The sequence below is a fragment of the Megalops cyprinoides genome, chromosome 23 (genome assembly GCF_013368585.1).
Source record: "Megalops cyprinoides isolate fMegCyp1 chromosome 23, fMegCyp1.pri, whole genome shotgun sequence".
In the NCBI taxonomy this organism is placed as follows: Eukaryota; Metazoa; Chordata; class Actinopteri; order Elopiformes; family Megalopidae; genus Megalops; species Megalops cyprinoides.
The window spans coordinates 13,968,406-13,988,137 of NC_050605.1; the positions used below are offsets into that span (position 1 = coordinate 13,968,406).

A 19,732-nucleotide genomic window follows, 5' to 3' on the forward strand; every position below is an offset into this window, starting at 1 on the left:
CGCGCTGGTGTAATTATTTCCTTTTGACACAGGATCGGATATAACATACGTGCAACTTATGTGTGCGTAAAGCATTCCCTCAAGTAAATGGAATGCATTGGAAATGTGTGACTTTAAAGCATTGCGTTGCATGCAATATTCAGTAGCCTATGGTATCCTTTGCGGATGTTGGGCTATTTAAAGTGGATGTAGTCTTCCTAGTGCAGACGAGGCTCACGCATTCTTCCCACACGCCTTTATTGAGACCCCAATTGATGTTGTTCTTCAGGCTATGCAAAGATGTTTCAAAGAATTTATGAATAACTGAATTTTAACATGATATTAGGTCATACGAAATTCACCAAAAAGGCTTTAGAAGACAGGAGAGAGGGGGGAAATCAGCATAGTGCAGTTGTCTTATATTTTAATTAACATGCTGTATGTCTGGGCACAAATGGAACGGGCAAATGTATTTGCTACAACTTGCTTTGATTTGCCACCACTAAGGAAAGCATATGCCTATTGTGCACGATTTCCGACTGCTTGCCAGTTAGATAATTAATCCAAAGATTATTAATTAATGGGAATATTGTTTAGCTGGATTGCTCAATCTTTTGAGGGACAGGTTGAACACTCGTTATTATTTGCCGGTCTGTGCTGTATTTGTCTTTGTTTTGCAAGATGCAATGCAATGTCTGGTATAACAATTGCAGTGAGAGATGAGAGAGGGAGAGAGCAAGAGAGAGAGAGAGAGAGAGAGAGAAGTAATCGCGCCTTTTCCCACAGTAACAGGGTGAGAAAAAAAGCTATCAGTTTCTGAAAAGAGCACAGAGATCCCCAGAGAGTTGTTAGGTTGAAGAAAATATAATAGAATCGCCAGAAGAAGATGGTACAGCTTGACACATACCGATTCGTGTAAATTAAAAAGAGAAATGGGACGTACTTCGCCTGCCAGGATAATAGCCCGTTCTGGTTTCTGCCAGAGATAGAGATCGAAGTGCTGGAATTCCATTATTCCCCATTAAATCGTTATTATTAGCGAGTCCGGTGCCAACCATTTCGCGAAATGCGGAAAAAATTATACAATTAAATCGTGCTGTGAAGTTTTATGTATTGATTCATTGTCGCGAAGAGAGCCACAACTCAATGTATGCACTATTACTGATTGTCATATGAAAACATATGTTTCGTTTCCTGAAGTGTAAATCGATTTAATACTTCTACATGCTCAAAAAGTGCCCGACCGTGCAGGATATTATTTCTGTGCACAACACGCGACGAGAGCTCTGTGACAACGCCTTTTGTGAAGGGCGCTATACAAAAATAAACGCATCTGATTGATTGATTGGATGATTAAGACTCTACCAATAGCACAATTTTACCTGCCAAACAAGACAGTAAAAAAAGAAGATGGACAGTTGAAAAAATATCCGGTGATTTCACACAAATTATATTGCAGGATGCAGATTGCGTAAGGTATGTCTCCCCCATTGTGGATTTCTTTTCTCCACAAGCGAAGGAATCCAATATATCCTTTTTTTGGAAGGGGGACTGTCGAGGGATGGAGGGGGCTGGCTCAGCTAAGCGAATGGCATGTTTTGTGAAACAATTCACAGTAATATCGATACCATACCGCTCTCATAACCGTTTAGATCGTGTAGCTTCGCAGGGGCAAATTGCGCAGCAGATGCAGTTTAGAAGCGCGAAGCGGCACCCGCCTTGGTGGGGAACTTCGGATTTAATGAGGCTGGTGATCGCCAGCGGTACGCTGTTACATGTCAAAGAAGAACGTTCGGGACGATGGGCAACCGTTTCACATTCAATATCTGCCAAATCATTTTACACATTATTTAGTTCCTGCTTTACACATCTCAACCGAGTGCTTCATCAAAATGCACGATAGTACAGGGTAATTGACTGTGGCCCCCATAGCATGTTGGACAAATGATCGACAGGTAATTTTGTGTTTTGCAAAACATTTCATAATGGTATCAACAAGCAGAGGGAATAAATGCATTTTAGTATTCTAGTAAAATAACTAGGAATCCGCGTGGAATGCATACAGTAAGAAATCCAAAACCCATCTTGATTAGAGAGTGAGGTTTATACGTTTTATTGGATGGGAGTGGTTTCAAGGGGAAAGACAACTTCATTAGTATCAGGAAATTGCTAAAGGTGTTCAGGGTATCTTACCAAAGTGGTAATTAGTACAAGTCTTTTAAAGAAACGAGGTCGCCTTTAGAAACATTTTTCCCCTTGTCCTCAAATGTAAGAGGAACAGTTGTGCCTGAGGATGGACATAATGGAGGATTTACTGTGACCAGCTGATTAATTTAGAAATTGATCAAATGGAGAGACTGTAGAATGTGTGTCTTTTGGAAGAGATTTAGTAGAGGAGAGCATTTAGAGCCAGACTGATGACTAAAAAAAGAAAATGGAAAAAGTACTGAGAGGGAAACTATTGCTCATGACACTGGCATAATTAGTAACTTCATTCTGCTAGAAGCTCTATTGTAGGATCGGATCAATGGTGACTAAATATTTCTCCTACTGCCTACACACGCATATGAAACAATAGGTCTATTCTGTCAAAATGAGCTGAATGCAAACAAATGTTTGTTGTCATTAATAGCAAAGCTTAATGACTGCTAACAACCTCACCATTTACTTGTGCTATAGTTCATGTCAAAATGACAATTCTGCTGAATGTATTTTAGATGTGATGTTAGTCAGAATGAAAGTCAAACATACTCTTCATGTTATGAAATGCAATTTGTCACTCTGCTAATGAGGAATGTAGCAATGTAGCTGGTAGCATAATAAGAGTCATCGATAATAAGGTCATGCGGTCTATGTTGCTTTTGATGACAGAGCTGACATCTTCAGATTTCCAAGGGAAATGCTTTGCAGTCTGATGTATGCAGTCTCTGTGTGTGAGTGTGTGTGTGACTATGTGCTTATATATGTGTTACACTTTGCATTTGTGGGTGTGTATCTGCCCTTCTGTGTGTTTGTGTGTGAGTGGATGTGACTGCATCTGTGTGCGCGCAAGATTGTGTGCAAATACGTATGGGTGTGCAGACATGTAGGTTTGTGTGTGTGCGTGTGTGAGTGAATGAGTGAGAAAGCAAGAGTGAGAGAGAGAGAGAGAGAGACAGAGAGAGAGAGCAGCCCCCTGTAGAGTAGCTGAGTGGATAGTGATATTAAGATGCTTTTATCCTCTTTGTCTACTGTAGGAGCATGTGAGATCACAGCAGCCTGACTCGGAGACACTGAGACCCTTTCTTCATCCTCCACTGAACCTCCCCAGCTCCGCTGCTCTCCATCTTTTCCTCCCCGTTGACATGCAAGCCCCGTGCGGCCGGGACGTTATAAAGATCGACGGTTACCCAGCCGTGGACTCAGGATACCCGAATCAGCACTGATAGGGAGAGGGGGGCACTGATGGTCCCGCCTGGATCCTGCACCCACCGCCAGTCCGTCGCCTGCTTCTCTGATTGCCCCGCGCACCGCCAGCCCACCCCCCGCCCCCCGCCCGCGCCTCGCCCCGCGTCGCCATGGCGAGGGACTCCAAACGCCGCTCCGTGTCCTGCCAGTGTTTCTTCCTGCTGACGGCCAACTGCTGCTGGCTGCTGACCTCCATGCAGCGGACGGAGGCGCAAGAGCACGCCCACTCCATCCGCCTGGAGGGCGACATCATCCTGGGCGGGCTGTTCCCCGTGCACGCCCGGGGCGACCGGGGTGTGCCCTGCGGGGAGCTGAAGAAGGAGAAGGGCATCCACCGCCTGGAGGCCATGCTCTTCGCCATCGACCTGATCAACAAGGACCCCGAGCTGCTGCCCAACGTCACGCTGGGCGCCCGCATCCTGGACACCTGCTCGCGGGACACCTACGCCCTGGAGCAGTCGCTCACCTTCGTGCAGGCGCTCATCGAGAAGGACGCCTCCGACGTCCGCTGCGCCAACGGCGACCCGCCCATCTTCGCCAAGCCCGACAAGATCGTCGGCGTCATCGGGGCCGCCGCCAGCTCGGTGTCCATCATGGTGGCCAACATCCTGCGACTCTTTAAGGTACGGGCTCCTCTCCGGTCCCTTTGGGGTTTGGCTCTGGGGGGTAGAGAGGGCGATCTTGGCCCCTCTGCTGATTGCTCCCGGTGGTGATGTTGAGGGGACGTTGGCTGGGAATCCAGGCAGGCAGACAGTGTACCTCATGAGGCTTCATTATGGACTCTCCACGCTGTGCCCGGCCCCCCTAGGCAGGCGTCTGCTCAGATCCGCAAGTTGCTCTGAAATGAGCTCCGCCGTTTTCGCCGCGCTTGTCACGGGATGTTAAGTGAAACCAGGAGCCGGGGGGCCCCTGACACTTCGGTTCTGGTATTAAACATTTAAGCTGCGTGGCGTTTGCTATTGGAGCAGATAAAGTTCAATTATGACAACCAATTAAAATGCTCTCGGTCGTGTTTCACCTCGGCTAAGCCCTGGGAGCTCTGTGCTGTTGTGTTCTTCTGGGGATTGACTACATGATCTGTATTGTAATTAGGCTTGGGGCCGGACTGCTCATTTAAATGCAGGAGCGACCAGGTGGTAAAAAAGGTTCTGCCAAAGGTCAAATAGTCATATGAGCTTGCTGAAGAAATGAACCATAATGTTTGAGGGGTGTGTTTGCTACATGCTAAGTTTGTTGCCGTGCGCATGATATCTGGAGTGTAGGAATGCGAGATGCTTCCATAATGATGCACGGAGCATTCTAGCCATGTCTGTATGCTCTCCGTTCCATTTCAGAATGCTAACGTCCTGATTGCATTCTGAACCTCTAAGCCATGACGCTAAGCGTGATTTACAAAGGGTGCAGTTTAACTAGTGTGTCACGCAAGTGGTGAAAACTGCAGGTTTTCTTGGTCCTCGTGTTTGTCACTTCTCTTATTACGCCGAAGTATAAAATGTGCATTTGCCTAATAGGATTTAAAGCATTTAAGTGATTTCTCTGTGAGGAGGTGATATTGCATTAGTATCACATTACAGTTGATGGGTTAGATGGTGTTTCATGTCCCATGAATAATTCAACATCTGTTATAGGTTGAAAATAGCAGATTTGAAATTTGATAAACATATGGCTGTTTTTTTGTAATCTGATACCAGGGTGCAAAGATTTTCTCACCCACTGTAATAACATAATGTTGACCCATTTGAGAATATAAATATGGTCAAAGGTGAATGGGATGGCTATATGAAACTGACTCTGGTAAGAGAATATCAGATGCTGGTATTTTCTACGGTGGGAACCTGGACAATGGTGGGATGAATTTACATTAACAGACAGGAAAAATGTCCTCATGAAGGAGGAGGAAGAAGAGCTAATTCAGAGGAGTCAGGTTAGCATAGCTCAGAACTTGTGACTTTACCCAAAAATGTCAGGAGAAGGGTAAAACTGGTTCTCTTTGCAAGGGACCTGGATCTTCAGCTCAGCAAAATTATTGAGGTGTGGCAATCTCAGAATTTGAAAAAGTATGTATGGTCACGTACCGCTGCACACACTCACCAGTATTCTGAGGAGCTAAGACCTAAGCACCCTTTCTATGGCAGATTTTGTGTGAAAGTCACTTTATACCTTGGCATTTCTTCAGATATTTCCAACGCAATGGTACCAACCCCGAAGTCACAAACAGATCCGTTGTCTTGGTAATATTTCTTCCACTGGGATTTTTTCCGCTGAAGAATATGGAGCATCCTGAGCATAAAAGATCCCCTTTCACTCCTGCATGAACTTTGGATGCCCTCCCCAGTTTACCAGTTAGAATGCCAAGTCGGGGTGGGGCTCATTGATAATTGCGATGTTTTTGAAATTGTGGAATGGATGGGCGCAGATCATGTTTGCCCATCTCAAAATAAAAGTCTGCAGCAGTCTGGTTCGATGCACATCATAGACGGAATCAATTTTTGTTCTAGCTCTTCGCCAAGTAGCTGAAAATGGACTGGGGGAAGATTAGCTATCATACTACATATGTGTAGTATAAGTGATGAGTGTTTCAATGGCTGCATGGATAGTGTCTAAGGAGACAGTAGATGTCAGATAAGGGAGTATTGTAGGATACGCACTAAATGTCAAGGACGTTTCTAATGTCAGGTGTCAGCATATGCAGCTGAAGTGTGTGGTATTCATGCTTTCCCCCCTTTTCTCACTCCATTTTTGGCTCATTCCACCCCAGAAATCTCCACACTCATGTAGCAACACCAAGGCGCTGTGAATGCAGTCCTCTGATACACTAGTACACTAACAATGACTGTTTTTCATATCAAGTCTCACAGTGCACCAAGACATGAAACACAGTATACAGTGACTCATAGGTGCCTGATGAGTTGTGGGGTGCCAAGAGCACCCTGGCCAAGTTAACCCACCGTGGAGGAGCAAAGTCAGTCTCAGCTCAGCGCCTTAACTGATTGAGCCACACGGGAGCCCCCTGAAGTGTGTGTTATAACCATTCTAAAATGCATGCTGTATTGTCTCCTTATTGTCTGTGGTGGTAACTCTGTTTCATTGAGGATGTCTATTATGTAACTGAAGATGGCTCAGGGGTGTAAGAGCTTGTTGTTTTACAGGGGAATGCTTAATGTGTTACTCTGCGTAGGTCAGCATTGAATGGCTTCTGAATTCAGTAAGTAGTAACACAGCAGTATTTGATTGGTCACGGTGTTCCACACACAGATGGTGGGGCTTTGGCCACACCTTAGTCTCCCCTGAAATATCTCCTACAGGGCAGGCTGATTTGTTTTACTTTGGTTCCATAGGACACTATTACTGTTATTCTGATTTCGCTGATTTCACTTCTGAAGTATATTTCTGTAAAGGGTTTGGGCTAAAGATCAGTACATTGTTGATTACAGAAAGAACCATGTCTTGTTTTAAGACAAGTGGCTAGGGGATCATGTCTAATATATTGGCAAAAGACGTGCTAATCAAGCAAGCTTCATTACTCTAGTACTTAGTATTCACCACGTTTTACTTGACCCAAGTGGCAAAATGTGCTTTTTTCTACCTGCAACTTCAATACAGACATCAAAATAAATATGTTCATTTTAGTGTGGGGACATTTCCTGATTAAAGCAGATTACACACTTCATTACACAAGGGAGGCAACAATTAGATTAAAACATAATTAACAAACAGATGCACATTTATTTGTGCATTGAACTGAATGAAATCCCGAGACAATAAAATTGAGCCTCGCCTATTTATTAAACAGCTTAAAGGTCATATTCAGTGGTGTGACAAAAAAACTGAGCTATTCATGTCACCTAATAGAAGCATGTTTTCTTTTGACGCAGCATCATTAGAACATAATTGCTCATCAATTGTAAGAATACAGCAATTTACTGCATTGCACAGATGTTCATGGTGGGGTTGCCATTGGTCATAAAAGTTGTCAGGCATGCGGGGGAGCACACACCTCTAGCTGCTTAGTGATGACTTGCATTGTGACTATCTTTGCACTTGTGTACATTCTTAAACTGGATAATATATTTAATGCTCATTGTTTCAGTGACAATAACGTCTCAGTGAAACAAGTCCGTGTGCCTACTGATGATATCACTCTCATTGTTCCCAATGAATAAACTGGGGTATATGCATGAATACTTGAAATACTTATACACAGAGAATGTAGCAGTGCACTGCGGTCTGTAGTGTGTCCTGCAGTGAACTGTGTCCTGTACTGTGTGTAATGGTGTGTTCTGTAGTGCACTGTGTCCTGTATTGTGCTGTAGTCGTTCTTCATTGTGACTCAGAGCAGGAATGCAAAGGTGTGGGCAAGCAGCATTCTGAATCTTAATGATTCTGCTCCCCCCCCACCCCCATAAAGAAATTAAATTAATAATAATGAACCCCAGGCACATTAAAACAACAAACAGGAGTTCTCATTAAGGGGAATACGTTACACTGTTAAGGATCTTCAGCCCAACTCTGGCAAGGCGTCTCCAGTTTTTGAGAAACCGACAAACGTGACCTTTATGATAACAAGTGGAATTTTAATTGTCCTCCCGAAATAATTTCGGAACAAGACATGGAAATAATTAACCAGATGTGGCTCGTAGCCGCAGGTTGAGGCGGTACACGCACACACACACAGTGCATACGCAAAGGCTGTCTTATTAAGCTGTAATGAGGAAACACATTATTCATCTTTAATCAGTCCATCGTTGTGTTTTTTTTTTTCTCTGAAGTCTTGAATCCCTTGTGAGGAGAGGAGGGGGGTCACCACAGCAGATACGTATAATTAGACCATTTCTATAAATGGCTGGGGGTGTGATTTTGGTTGGCGCTGACGCTGAAGTTTCTCACATGCACACCAAGATGCTGCAAGCGTTTAGTCAAGAGAGTGTGAATTTTCGCGCCAGACTGAGAAAGACTAACAATGTGGCATCATCAGGTTTTCCAAACGCGTACAAGTACAACAGAACGGAAGAGAGGAATCGATGTCCATGTGCAAATTGTTTCCTTTCATTGTTGTAATATTATTTTAGCGCACCACAAACAGTTCCTTTTTCTAGTGGGAAAACGGGGGAGGACTGGAGGGACTCGAGGGGAACATATCACAAAGCCAAACTTACGTTCCAGGCGTTTACAGCACATTACGTTACATTACACGCATTTAGCAGACGCTCTTATCCAGAGCGACTTCCAGCACAAACTGGGATCTCAAAACACTCAATATCCAGTCCTACTCCCTCAGCTCCACCATGATACCTTCTTCCACAGGATCGTTTTGCTCCCTTACCAAGCCGGGCTGGCGGTGACATTCACAGGCCCGATCTGACTGGACAGGAAGGGCGGTTTTCGGTGATTCATGTCTGCTCGGCTGAGGAGGGTGTCAGTCATGGATAACAGGAGCTGAGCTGCTCTTTTCGCTTCCAGTCAAGTGCGAGAGAGTTTGGCTGTTTCATTACAATTTAAGCATTGTTATTAAGAGCATTGTTGGAGAAACTGAGGAAAAAAAATACATTTATTTGGTGCTATGAGGCATTTTTGAGATGAAAGTATCTTCATCTTTTTGGGAATATTTTATGGCCTTTACAGATTACTCCAGTTATTTTGCTGAAATCGTCCTCCATTCATGCACTCTGTCATTAAAAGGAAGATAAATATGTATCACATGTGTCAAATCAGTATACATGTCTGTCATAATATTGACCACAGTCTGTGCTTTGTATGTAACTATTTATAATTTGCTGTGGTTATTCTTGTTGTCACAATTAGTCTCACCAGACATTGTGTTTCATTATGTTGAACAGGACAAAACACGAAGCTGAAATTGTGGGAAGAGGATTAAACGGTGTGTGAGCAGGTTGAAAGTGTGAAGGTTTAAGATTAAAGGGTGAGTGTGCAGGCTGTATGTAGTGGATTAAAGGGTGTATGTGTGGATTGGAGGGGTGGAGGGATGGGGATAAAGGATGTATGTGCATTTAGTCTGTGCCGGTTAAAAGGGTGTATGTAGAGGATTAAATGTTATATATAGAGGGTTAAAGGGTGTATTTGCAGGCTGAAAGGTTGTATGTGCCCTCTGAAAGTGTGTATGCACAGAATTAAGGGGTGCATATGCAGGCTGAAAGGGTGTATGTAGAGGATTAAAGGGTGTAGGTGAAGGCTGAAAGGGTGTATGTGCAGGATTAGTGTGTCTATGCGGGTTGAAATGGTGTATGTACAGGATTAAAGGGTGTATGTGCAGGTTGATAGGGTGTATGTAGCGGATTAAAGGGTGTATGTGTAGGCTAAAAGGGTGTAGGTACAAGGTGAAAGGGTTTGGGGACAGAGAGAGGAGGAGGGTATAGCCTGAGAGAGCATTGGAAGAGGACAAAAGGGTGATATCTGTAAATTTGATGCTTTGCGCTTTGCAGGGTTCTGACCTCATTTTCTACAGCTTGCTTTTTCAAAAAAAAAAAAAATATGGTAATGAGCTCTTTCCTCTGGAGGAACGCAGTGTCTCAGATGGTATTTACTTTTGTTGAATATATTTCTTAGCTAGTTAACGGGAGAGCGGGAGTCTCAGACAGGCTGGTTTCGTCAGCATGCTCTGCAGAAGAACCCTTGTTTTATGATAGGTGACGAAGTGAAAGGTAAGAATATTATAAACTGCGTTATGATGTCCCCTATGTATTTTTAATGTTCCGTCCTTTTGAAAGTTGAACAGTCGCAGTGAATAATTCAAGCTGGTGGACACAGAAGACGAAGAATGAGAAGAAGGGGAAAAAAAATGGTAGCGGTGAAGAGTTGGAGGTAATGAGGGTATGCTACGGTCAGTGTCACAGCAGGGGGCTCCCGCTGAGGGGTCGCCCACGTCACCCTCTCCATTCACCCTCCTCCTCTTCCCCCGAGGCCGCCTGGGAGGCGTCACCGCAGGGGAGTGCGTAGGGGACAACAAGGGCAAGGGCGAGGGAGGTTCGGCTAGACTCACACTGCTAAGGGGAGGGGAGGGGAAAGGGAAAATCTGAGGGTGAGCGAAGAGCGCCTCACCTCACGCACGCCCACCCCCCGTTCGATTCGTCTCGCTGCCGGGCGTGACGACCACCCCAGCTGATTTCCATTACGGAGTAATATGATGAGCACCGCCGCGCCACTGCGTGCTAATCAATACGCACCTCCAGCGCTCCCTCTAGGGAGGGAAGGCTCCTGTTTGCTCTCATAATTGATGTCGGGGAGCCAGAACTCTGGCCCCTCAACAGGAGACACTTGGTTTGGATTTAATCAGGAAGCTCTCGCCGAAAGGTGAAGACGTGAAACAACTCATGTGCGGAGTGTCTCTCTCTCTCTCTCTCTCCAGCTCGGCTTCATAACGGAAGATGAGGGCAGCGTGTTGCCACAGAATTCACAAGGATTGGCTTTGTGTCAAGAACTAAAGACACATCCTCTCTGTGTACCCCGTCCTGGCAAGATAGGTGTGTGTGTGGGTGGTGCTACCACAAGCTGTAAATCACTGACTCGTATCAAGATGTTGCTCTTTAACTGCAAGTCATTAATTTGGTCAGATCCCTGAGTTATTGATAGCACATTATAACTCCACTATGAGCCTTCTTGACCATCGGTCTCCCATCACTGCCTGACATTGTGATTGGCACCTAGCCACTAGTTGTCACTAGCTGGTAATGTGATTGGCACCTTGGTAGACCAATTGCAAAGGCAGGGGAATGCTTCAGTATTTAGAATAGATTCACACCCCCATGTCAGCCTCAGCCTATTGGTCCTGGGTGGCTGCCAGGAGCAGCCAGCATTGCTTTGAGCCAGGGTATTCCCTAAGTAATTAATGTCATTAGTCAAGATGTGAAACATGCCACACAATTGTAATCTCTCAGTGTCATGTGGTCTCATGAATTTGTCCCGCCTGTCCTATAATTCTTTCTTCACATATATAATCTCCTATTTTATCTAGGCTGCTGTTCACCAGTTTGTATTGCAGATGTCTCTGTGCTGACACGAGGTTGTATGGTAGCCTACTTGAAGTTGTGCTACTACTGGCCAATCTGTATACCCATGCTTGCAACCCGGCAGTAGATGAGTCATGTTAACAAAAGTTTTACATTTTCAGCTGGAACAATAACTAAAACACAACAGAATCATTTTATAGTACTAACATTTAGCTGGGTGTTAAAATGTTAAGACATCAGTACTAAAGCATTTTTCCAGTGCTGTACATTCTGTAAATTTGTAGTTATGTTTTACTGTTATTTATCCATTTGGCAGATACCAATCCAGTCCTACATTGCAGAGAACAAATAAATAAATACAAGCAGACTTGTGGCACAGAAATACTTACAAACAAATCCTTGAATACTGTATTCAGTGTTTGACATATCTGACATATTTTTCAGTGCACAATATTCAGTCAAGGGGAGAGGATGCAGTCCTGCAGACTCTAAATGGAAGATACGAGTTCACAGAAAGGGTGACATATTTACAGTGTGATGGGATCATCTCAGGTGAAATTAATCACGTGCCTTGCAGAGACTGCTTTGACTAATATCCTGGGGAAGTGTTTAGCTGAAATATGAGACTTCACCGGGCGACAGATTCTGCGCAATGGGCAAAGTGGTTTAAACTGCAAGGCCCCGCCTCCATCGTTCACGCTCGGAGGAGATGAACGCGGGAGTCTGTTTGGCTCTCCCCAGCTCCGCCCATATCCCGCCCGGTGCACAGTGATCCGTCACCGCTTCCCTTTGATGCGTGTTGTAGAAGGGTGGGAGAGGTGAGGGGCGTGCAAGAGAGCCTTTAATCTCCCTCTCCTCGGCAATGTCCGGGAGCGCCGCTGCAGAGAGCCGAGGGGTCAGAGCCCAGATCGAGAGTCAGAGCCACCTCGTCCCAGTGTCTGAGCCTCAGCTGGAAAAATCCAGCTGCCAGACCAGGTTCTACAGTGATTGCTCACCTGGTTTTTGGTCAGTGATGCAACACTACTCAAAACACATGAAACAGACCCAAAACAACAATTGCAGTGGCTGGACCTGAGCAAACACCTGAGCAACAAGCTTGCAGGTCTTTTTGACTTAAGAAGGCTAAAGTAAAAAAGTTGAAAGAAAAGAAAAAAGTTGAAATGTTTTGCCTGCTTGTTGGGAACTTGTTTTGAATGTGCATTTTTGCGTAGATTCAGGCCACTGCGATTGTTGTTCTGGGCCTCTTTAATTTCCTTTGGGCAATATCATCTCATTGACCAAAAACTCAGTGAATCCGCGCTGGCTAACTCCAATAAACGTGTGATTGCTTATTTAGCATTGCTTGATATAGTGATTGAGATTTGGAGCCTTTAGGAATTGTGCATGATGGAACAGCGGCGAATTTTGGACGGAAGCAGGAGACACTGAATACACCTTCACTGAATACATACCAGGATGCTGGTATTGAGTAAAATTGAGGCTGTCAGTGGATTGGTCTATGCTCCTTTGATGGGTGAGATGCTGAATCGACAGGCGTGATGAAGGTGGTCCCTTTCCGCTCACTGCTCTTTTCTGAGCTGTTTATAAATGATTTATCTAAACGGGTAAAATTGAATGAGCGGAATCAAAGCCCCTCTCAGACGCACGCTCGGGCCGTACTGTGAGTTGCTAAGCGCTGAATACCAAGCATCAAGTCTGCCACAGTGCAGAGAATAAAAAAAAAAACGTTTCAGCGGCACAAAACAAAAACTCCAATGAAATTCTCTGCCAACCTGAGAAACCTGTAGCTGCCGTAGATGGAAGCGCATGAAGAGTCATGAAAAGCTGAAATGCACCTGAGGATAAGACGCTAGTCTGGATGTCACACATCTGGACCCTTTGATTATGATTTATAGTTATATTTGTACTTATTTTTTTGGATTTGGTGCCTTGCAAAATGGTGGCTGAGGTGAATCGCCTCCCACCATGGCCTTCGCCACTATTGCAAAGCGCTTTGAGATCTGTGAAAGGTGCTATATAATTTCAGTCCTGTATTATTATTTTTATTATTATGATTACAGTGGCATTACATTTTTCTAATGTCCTCTAAAATCCGGATAAATCCCTGGAGAAAGTTCTGGAACCGCTGCTACGATGTCTCCGGGTTCATTCCACGACAAGATTGATGGCAAATTGAATTGAATAATGAGGCACCTCGAGACCACTTACTTCTTCCATGAAGAGTAAATTAAATTAATTATCTGCCTCATCCTATTTGCGCTGAACGCACAGTCATCTCGGAACTCTGAAGACACCAGCGTCACGCAAAACTCATTTACATTTATCTGTCTGTACCTACTGGCTGTCCCCTGTCCCGCCAAAGACAGCCGCATGGTAAACTGCCTACATTATGTCTCATCTGCTGCCAAATGACAAGTGGCAATTTACATCTGGCTTCCGTTAAACAAGTGATTTTAAGTGCCACGAGTAATTAAAAGTGGAAGTAGTTTTTCCAATCCTTGAAATTTATTCAATTCAGTTTCCAAGGATAGGGCTCAAAATTGGGCATTGGCAAAATTGTGCTATTTACACTGCATGGTAAGTACACACCCGTCGCTGTAACCAAAAGGTTATTATATTAATGAAATGGAAGAAGGTCAACTGTCTCGCAGACAGCCGACGATATGGCCTTTTAACAACCTCTGTGAACACACAGTTCAGTTGCTTAGGAATGGATGTCACTGGTAATTTGTTTTCTCTTTTAGAAGCTTTAGTACCCTTGCACCAGCACAGCAGGCAAATTACACATAAGAAGCGCTTTGAGCGCTGCTTTGCCATTTGTCTTCTGGAGAATGTAGTGGATGGGTCTGGAGCAGACCGCACCCAAAAGAAAAGGTTTCTTTCCCTTCAGGCTGACGAAAAAAATGTGCTCACCACAAACGTCTTTCATTAAAGTGGAAAAGTTTTCTCCCACAAATCTTCTCCAAGACTGTTTGGACAGTGAGAATCCAAAGACGGAGCATAAAAAATGGATGACTTCATGCGGACAGCTCAATCTCAACCCGCTTTCCTGTTAGGAAGGTTATAATGACAAAGAGAATGTTCCTGCCACTTTTAGAATGGAGACACTGGAGATTATGTCTCAATACAAATACTGCTATGAGTTTAATGCCAGTCCCTGTTTCTTTGAGATTATCTGTTATGTTATCACAGAACGTAGTGATATGGAGTGGCAAGGCACTTTTTCCACTCAGGCGTTTTACTGCTTTAACAGGCCGCATGGTAATGACCATTTTCTAACCAATATAGTTGCTTTCAAATCACTGCTTTCATTTTTTTTTTACCAATTTCAGAAAGATATATGAGATTTCAGATGGCATTCTGTCCTCTGTGTGTGGGAGTTTGTGTGTGTGAGCTGTACTCTGTGGGATAGCTGGGTTGCCAGGCATCATTGGGGCCCTAGATGTTTATTTAAGAGAATCTACCCTTGTGGGATCATTAAGGGAATATGTCCTTTTGGTTGTACAAACTAGCCATTCTATACCAGACATTATTAAACCTTAAGACAGCCACAATAATTGGAGGATTCAGTGAGCTGTGCATCAGTCTGTCTCTAGGCGTACTGCTGTTATTGACTACACCTGGCTGGCTCATGTCTGAGTATTATGTTAGCCGCAAATGGAGTTGCCAAATGCAGTGAGGTTTTTCCGGAGTTTTTCAGTGCTGTATTTCACAGAAAAATTGGGTGTACTGTGTTCATCTTTTTCAAGTGACATTACTATTGATGTGTGGATAACTATGTGTTAATCTATCATGTATGTCTGTCCTCATAAAATATTTTTCTTTCAAGGCTTTGAAGGCTCTTATAAAGTTGTAAAGACATTTGTGCGGGTGAAAGTCTCAGATCAGTACCTGCATTAGAAATTAGCTGTGTTATGCCATAAGGGGTGGGCTGCTGAAGGTCCAGCCACTAGTTAATGCAGCCATGACTGTCAAGTATCTACATACCAAACTCTCCTACCCCATAGTGCCAGCTGTAGATTCAACAGACCTGACTCTTTCTTGATTTCAGCAAATAACACTGTTTAACTGCACACTCAAGCAGTCAAACAATGCGTGGAAACAGACACACTCACACATACAGGAGTCCAGACACAGGTGTGTTAGTCATACCTTCTTCCACTTCCGCAGAAGTTACCTGTCTGCTCATTAATGGTAGCCAGAGCTGACTTAATGATGGAGCTATTTGTTAGTGATGTCGTGTCACCCAGGAACAGGGTTTGGTCAAAAGTATCTATACTGTATTAAGTTTTCGAAGGACAGAATATATACATTGTGACTGCATGACCAGATATATTGTCACCTGATATTCAGTGTAAACTGTACATTCAATCCAAAATGCTGACATTATTTTCAGAGACTTGATATGACTTGATATGACGGGCTCATGCATGATGTATTTTATTTTTGCGTATGTGATGGTTGTATTATTCCTGGAAAGATGCATGTATACATTTTTTGGTCCATTTTTGGTCCATTTTTTGGACCCATTCTTCTGTCTTAATTGGTACAAACAGTTAATTAGCAACATGACATTTACAACTGTGCCTTTCCCAAAATTACACTGTGTAACAAATGTTTATTGAGTACATGGCATATAAGCAATAATCTCCACCTGTGATTGATGATTTTATTTATTTTTTCAGCAACACCTCAGTGGAAAAGGGACTGCGTCACTGGATTATAGGTTCAAATCCCAGCAGCAGCAATGCTGGTGTGTCTTTGAGCAAGGTGCTTTGGTAAATAGCCAGCAGTACAAATAGCTAAAATGTAAACCATGTAAGCTGCCCTGGAACAAGATGTCTGCTAGGCAAGTAAATCAATATTATGTGCATAAAGATTTTGGAAATAAAAAAATCAAATTTAATAAATGATGAGATTAGTCATGTTGTCAAGAACAGAGCACCAAGAACTCTAGGAAATGAGTGAGACACCCCTGATGTAACTTGTGAACGTACAGCAGTTAACCTTTTCAGCATGGATATTATCCTCATGTTAATAGACTTGGGCATAATTTTTAGTGCAGCGCAATTATGTAAAGTGTATTGTAATTGTGTACATGTTGTGATCTTGGTGTGAATGCACTGTGACTAATGCCCGGAGTTAGGTGCAGAGTGTGGCCTATTTGAGGGTGTTACACACAGCCCATTCTGCAATATTGTAAATCTCATTTCCATCTCCATAATGACAACCCCTGCTGAGGAACTGTGAGGCCTCGGGTGGAACCATTCACTTCTGGCTGCAATTTTCCTCTTTCTTCTCGCTGCGGGCTAATGGGGAGCTGCCATTTGCCCATTTATTTATTTTTCTTTTACCAATCCCTCTTCATTCGCTATCTGAACACATCTTAGCGTGCGGAGGGGTTGTTTTTCACAGCCCTGTTTGTGTCTCCAGGTACGGGTGTGCGTGACTGATATCGCTCTGACTGCGTGAAGCAGCGTGTGACGTGCGTTTTCTCTGTAAGGGCTGATATGTGTCTCCGTCTCTCCTGCAGTCTCTTCTCTCTCTCCTATCTCTTGTGTTTTTCTCCCCCTGCTGTTATTCTTCCCTGTTCTGTCAGTGTGTTGGTGGGTAACTGAGCTGAAAGTGAGACTGTAGGGCATTAAGTGTATAAAGTATGCCCAAGGTTGGTTGTCTGTGGAGTGGTGGTTCAACTTAGGGGAATGGACAAAGTTTACTCTGTATGTGTGTGGGCTGCCCGTATGGACTTATTCCCTGGTACGAGAGTACAGTGTTTGAACTGGAAATCAAGTAGACAACTGACAGTATAAGGTTAAATCTAGTGTATTGACAGATTTTATGTTAAGGGTGTGGTCCATAGACTGCAGCCAGTCTTTGTAGAGTGTGGTCTGTAGACTGAGCAGGGCTCTGGATGCAGTCTGCAGCCCATCTGCTGTGGATCCCCTGTCGTTGTGATCACTCCAAAGCTAGGATGGATCCCTTATTGCACAATTAGGCACTTTTGTGAGCTGTCAGGAGTCCAGAATCTAACGTCTGGATAAGCATGCAAAATTAATTACCCCCCAGGCGAGCTCTCTCAGGCTAGACCCCCCCCCCCCACCCCCCAAGAGGACCTGCTAATGAGATTCGCTCTCTCCCGCCTTTAATCGGTCAAGTGCGCTGAAACATATTACTACGGATGAGTAAAACTCCTACAATCGGGGCTGATACCGTATGCGTGGCGTCTCTCCGCCGGTCGATCGCTCGATTTTTAAGTCTGAGGTATGAATATATGAATAGGATTCTTGTTTCCTACAAAAGTCGATGAGGCGTTCTTTGCTCCGGGGGGGCGCTTGCCGTGCCCCGATAAGCTCGGGCCGCCGGCGTTAATATTCCGGCCTTTCTTTGAGGCCATCAATAGAAGTGACAGCGTATATAAAATGAAAACAAAGATTACACGTCTGCTTTTGGCCGTACGTGTTCCCCTTCAGTCCTGCCACGGCAGCAGAAAATTGATGAATGAAGATGCTGGTACCCCCCCCCCCCCCCCGGCCTCAGCAGCAGGGACCCCTCAGTTGAGAATCGCGTGATGCAAGACAGAACATGTCAGAATGCATGTTTCCATACAGTGCGGGCTGTTATTACATATTCAAACGTACAGGGAGCCCATCCACGCGCCAGGAGTGTGTGCAGTTTCATCCAGTCACTCTCAGCTAAGCGTCAGGGCTGAGCAATCTGCTGCAGCATGTGACATGTCCCAGGGTAGGAAACATTTACTGTCACAGAACACGGCACACACAGAGGTGAGATAACACGAGTCACCTTCTCAAGGCATGTGCACTGGCATGTTTGAACAACTAAAGAAAAAAATACAATATTTAAATATAATTATAATAATATTAAAATATTATAATTGTTATAATATGTAATATTATCCTGTCTAAAAGCATTAATATTATAATTAATAATATAAAATATATGATATGAGTATTATGAAAATATTTTATACATTTGATAAAGAGCATTAAGAATGATTAAAAAAATTGAGACAGAATTGTGGTTACTGTCCATGTTAGTCTGGTAGGCCTACGTGGTTAGGCGTGTATACATTGTGTAGTTAGACTGATGGATATATGCGGCTCATTGTGGTTGGTCTTGAGGGTCTATGTGGTAAGGTGTTCTGTGTGGCTGGGCTGACGGACCTCTGCAGTTCCGCATTCTGTGTGGTTGGAACCAATCGACCTCTGAGTTTCTGCGTTGTGTGGTTGGACGTGAAGAGGTGCAGCCTAATTCTATGTCCTCCGGTTCTTTTTCAAGGCTGACTCCCTCGGCAGTATAAGCTGACCAACACACCACTGGATCCAATACTATAAAGCCCAAACAAAGAGACAAGCCTGTAAACAATGCGCCATGGCACAGGAAATGCCTCACAGTACCATCTCTCTAATTAACACCACGCACCGTGCTTCGTGGGAGGTGATTCGCTTCACAGTGCGGCGCCTCTCACACCTCCACCACACAAACAATGCCTTTCTTTACATACATTACTGTGTGTATTCGTCTGAAAGTTGTTTGGAGACTGTGAAACATGCCGTATTTTTTTTCCCACCCAGGGGAAATCTGTGCTGTGAAAAAATGTATTTTTAGGAAATAAAAAAAAAAGCAGGCTGATAAATAAAAAGAACAGCTTCAGTGTTGTCTCCTTCATAGCAAAACTCAGATATAATGAGACATTAATTGGCTGTGTGTTTTCTTTGTGTTGTAGGGAGCGATGTGTTGGTGAGGGTGAAATATATCTCCATGTTAGTATTGTTTTTCTCTGCAACGAACATCTGAAAAACATGGAAAAGGCATACGCTGCAATAATGTAATTATCAAAATCTAAAAATAAGTGCCTCTGCCCTGTAGCGTGGAAGGAAACTGTAGTACATCCGCCTCGCTGAAAAGAAGGGCACCCAGAGCTTAAAAGTGATTCGATAGTTTTTTTTCCTACACAGAATCAGAGCAATTTGTATAAAATGACATCACCCTCCGTTCCTCCAAAGGAGCAGCCAACTCAAGTCAGGGATCTCATCAAATATTTATGGATTAAAAAGCCAAATGTGAAAACGATGCTCCCTGCCTTTTATCAGCTGAAAAATTCATAGCTGCTCTCCAAGCACATGCCCCAAACAAGCTGTACTGACCAGGGCTCACATGAACAACTTTGTGGCGATTCATGGTAGATGAACAATGAGATTATGCTCTTCGTGCTGAGGAATCTGAGCTCGGAGAGAACAGGAAAGACCTGGAATGAGACACTATGAGCCATCCTGCTGGAAACGGGTGCGTTCCAAGGGGTGGGACACTTTGGCTGCGTAGGG

General features: G+C 44.0%; 1 protein-coding gene across 2 annotated transcripts in view; it reads left to right on the forward strand.

The window, feature by feature from the left end:
- The first annotated feature begins 3,536 nt into the window (after positions 1-3,536).
- Positions 3,537-19,732, forward strand: part of LOC118770064 (metabotropic glutamate receptor 8) — a 145,407-nt gene continuing 129,211 nt past the window's right edge. For both annotated transcript variants that reach the window (XM_036517467.1, XM_036517466.1), the window contains exon 1: positions 3,537-4,049. In XM_036517467.1, the coding sequence (XP_036373360.1) occupies positions 3,537-4,049 (513 nt within the window). The remainder of the gene's footprint in view (positions 4,050-19,732) is intronic.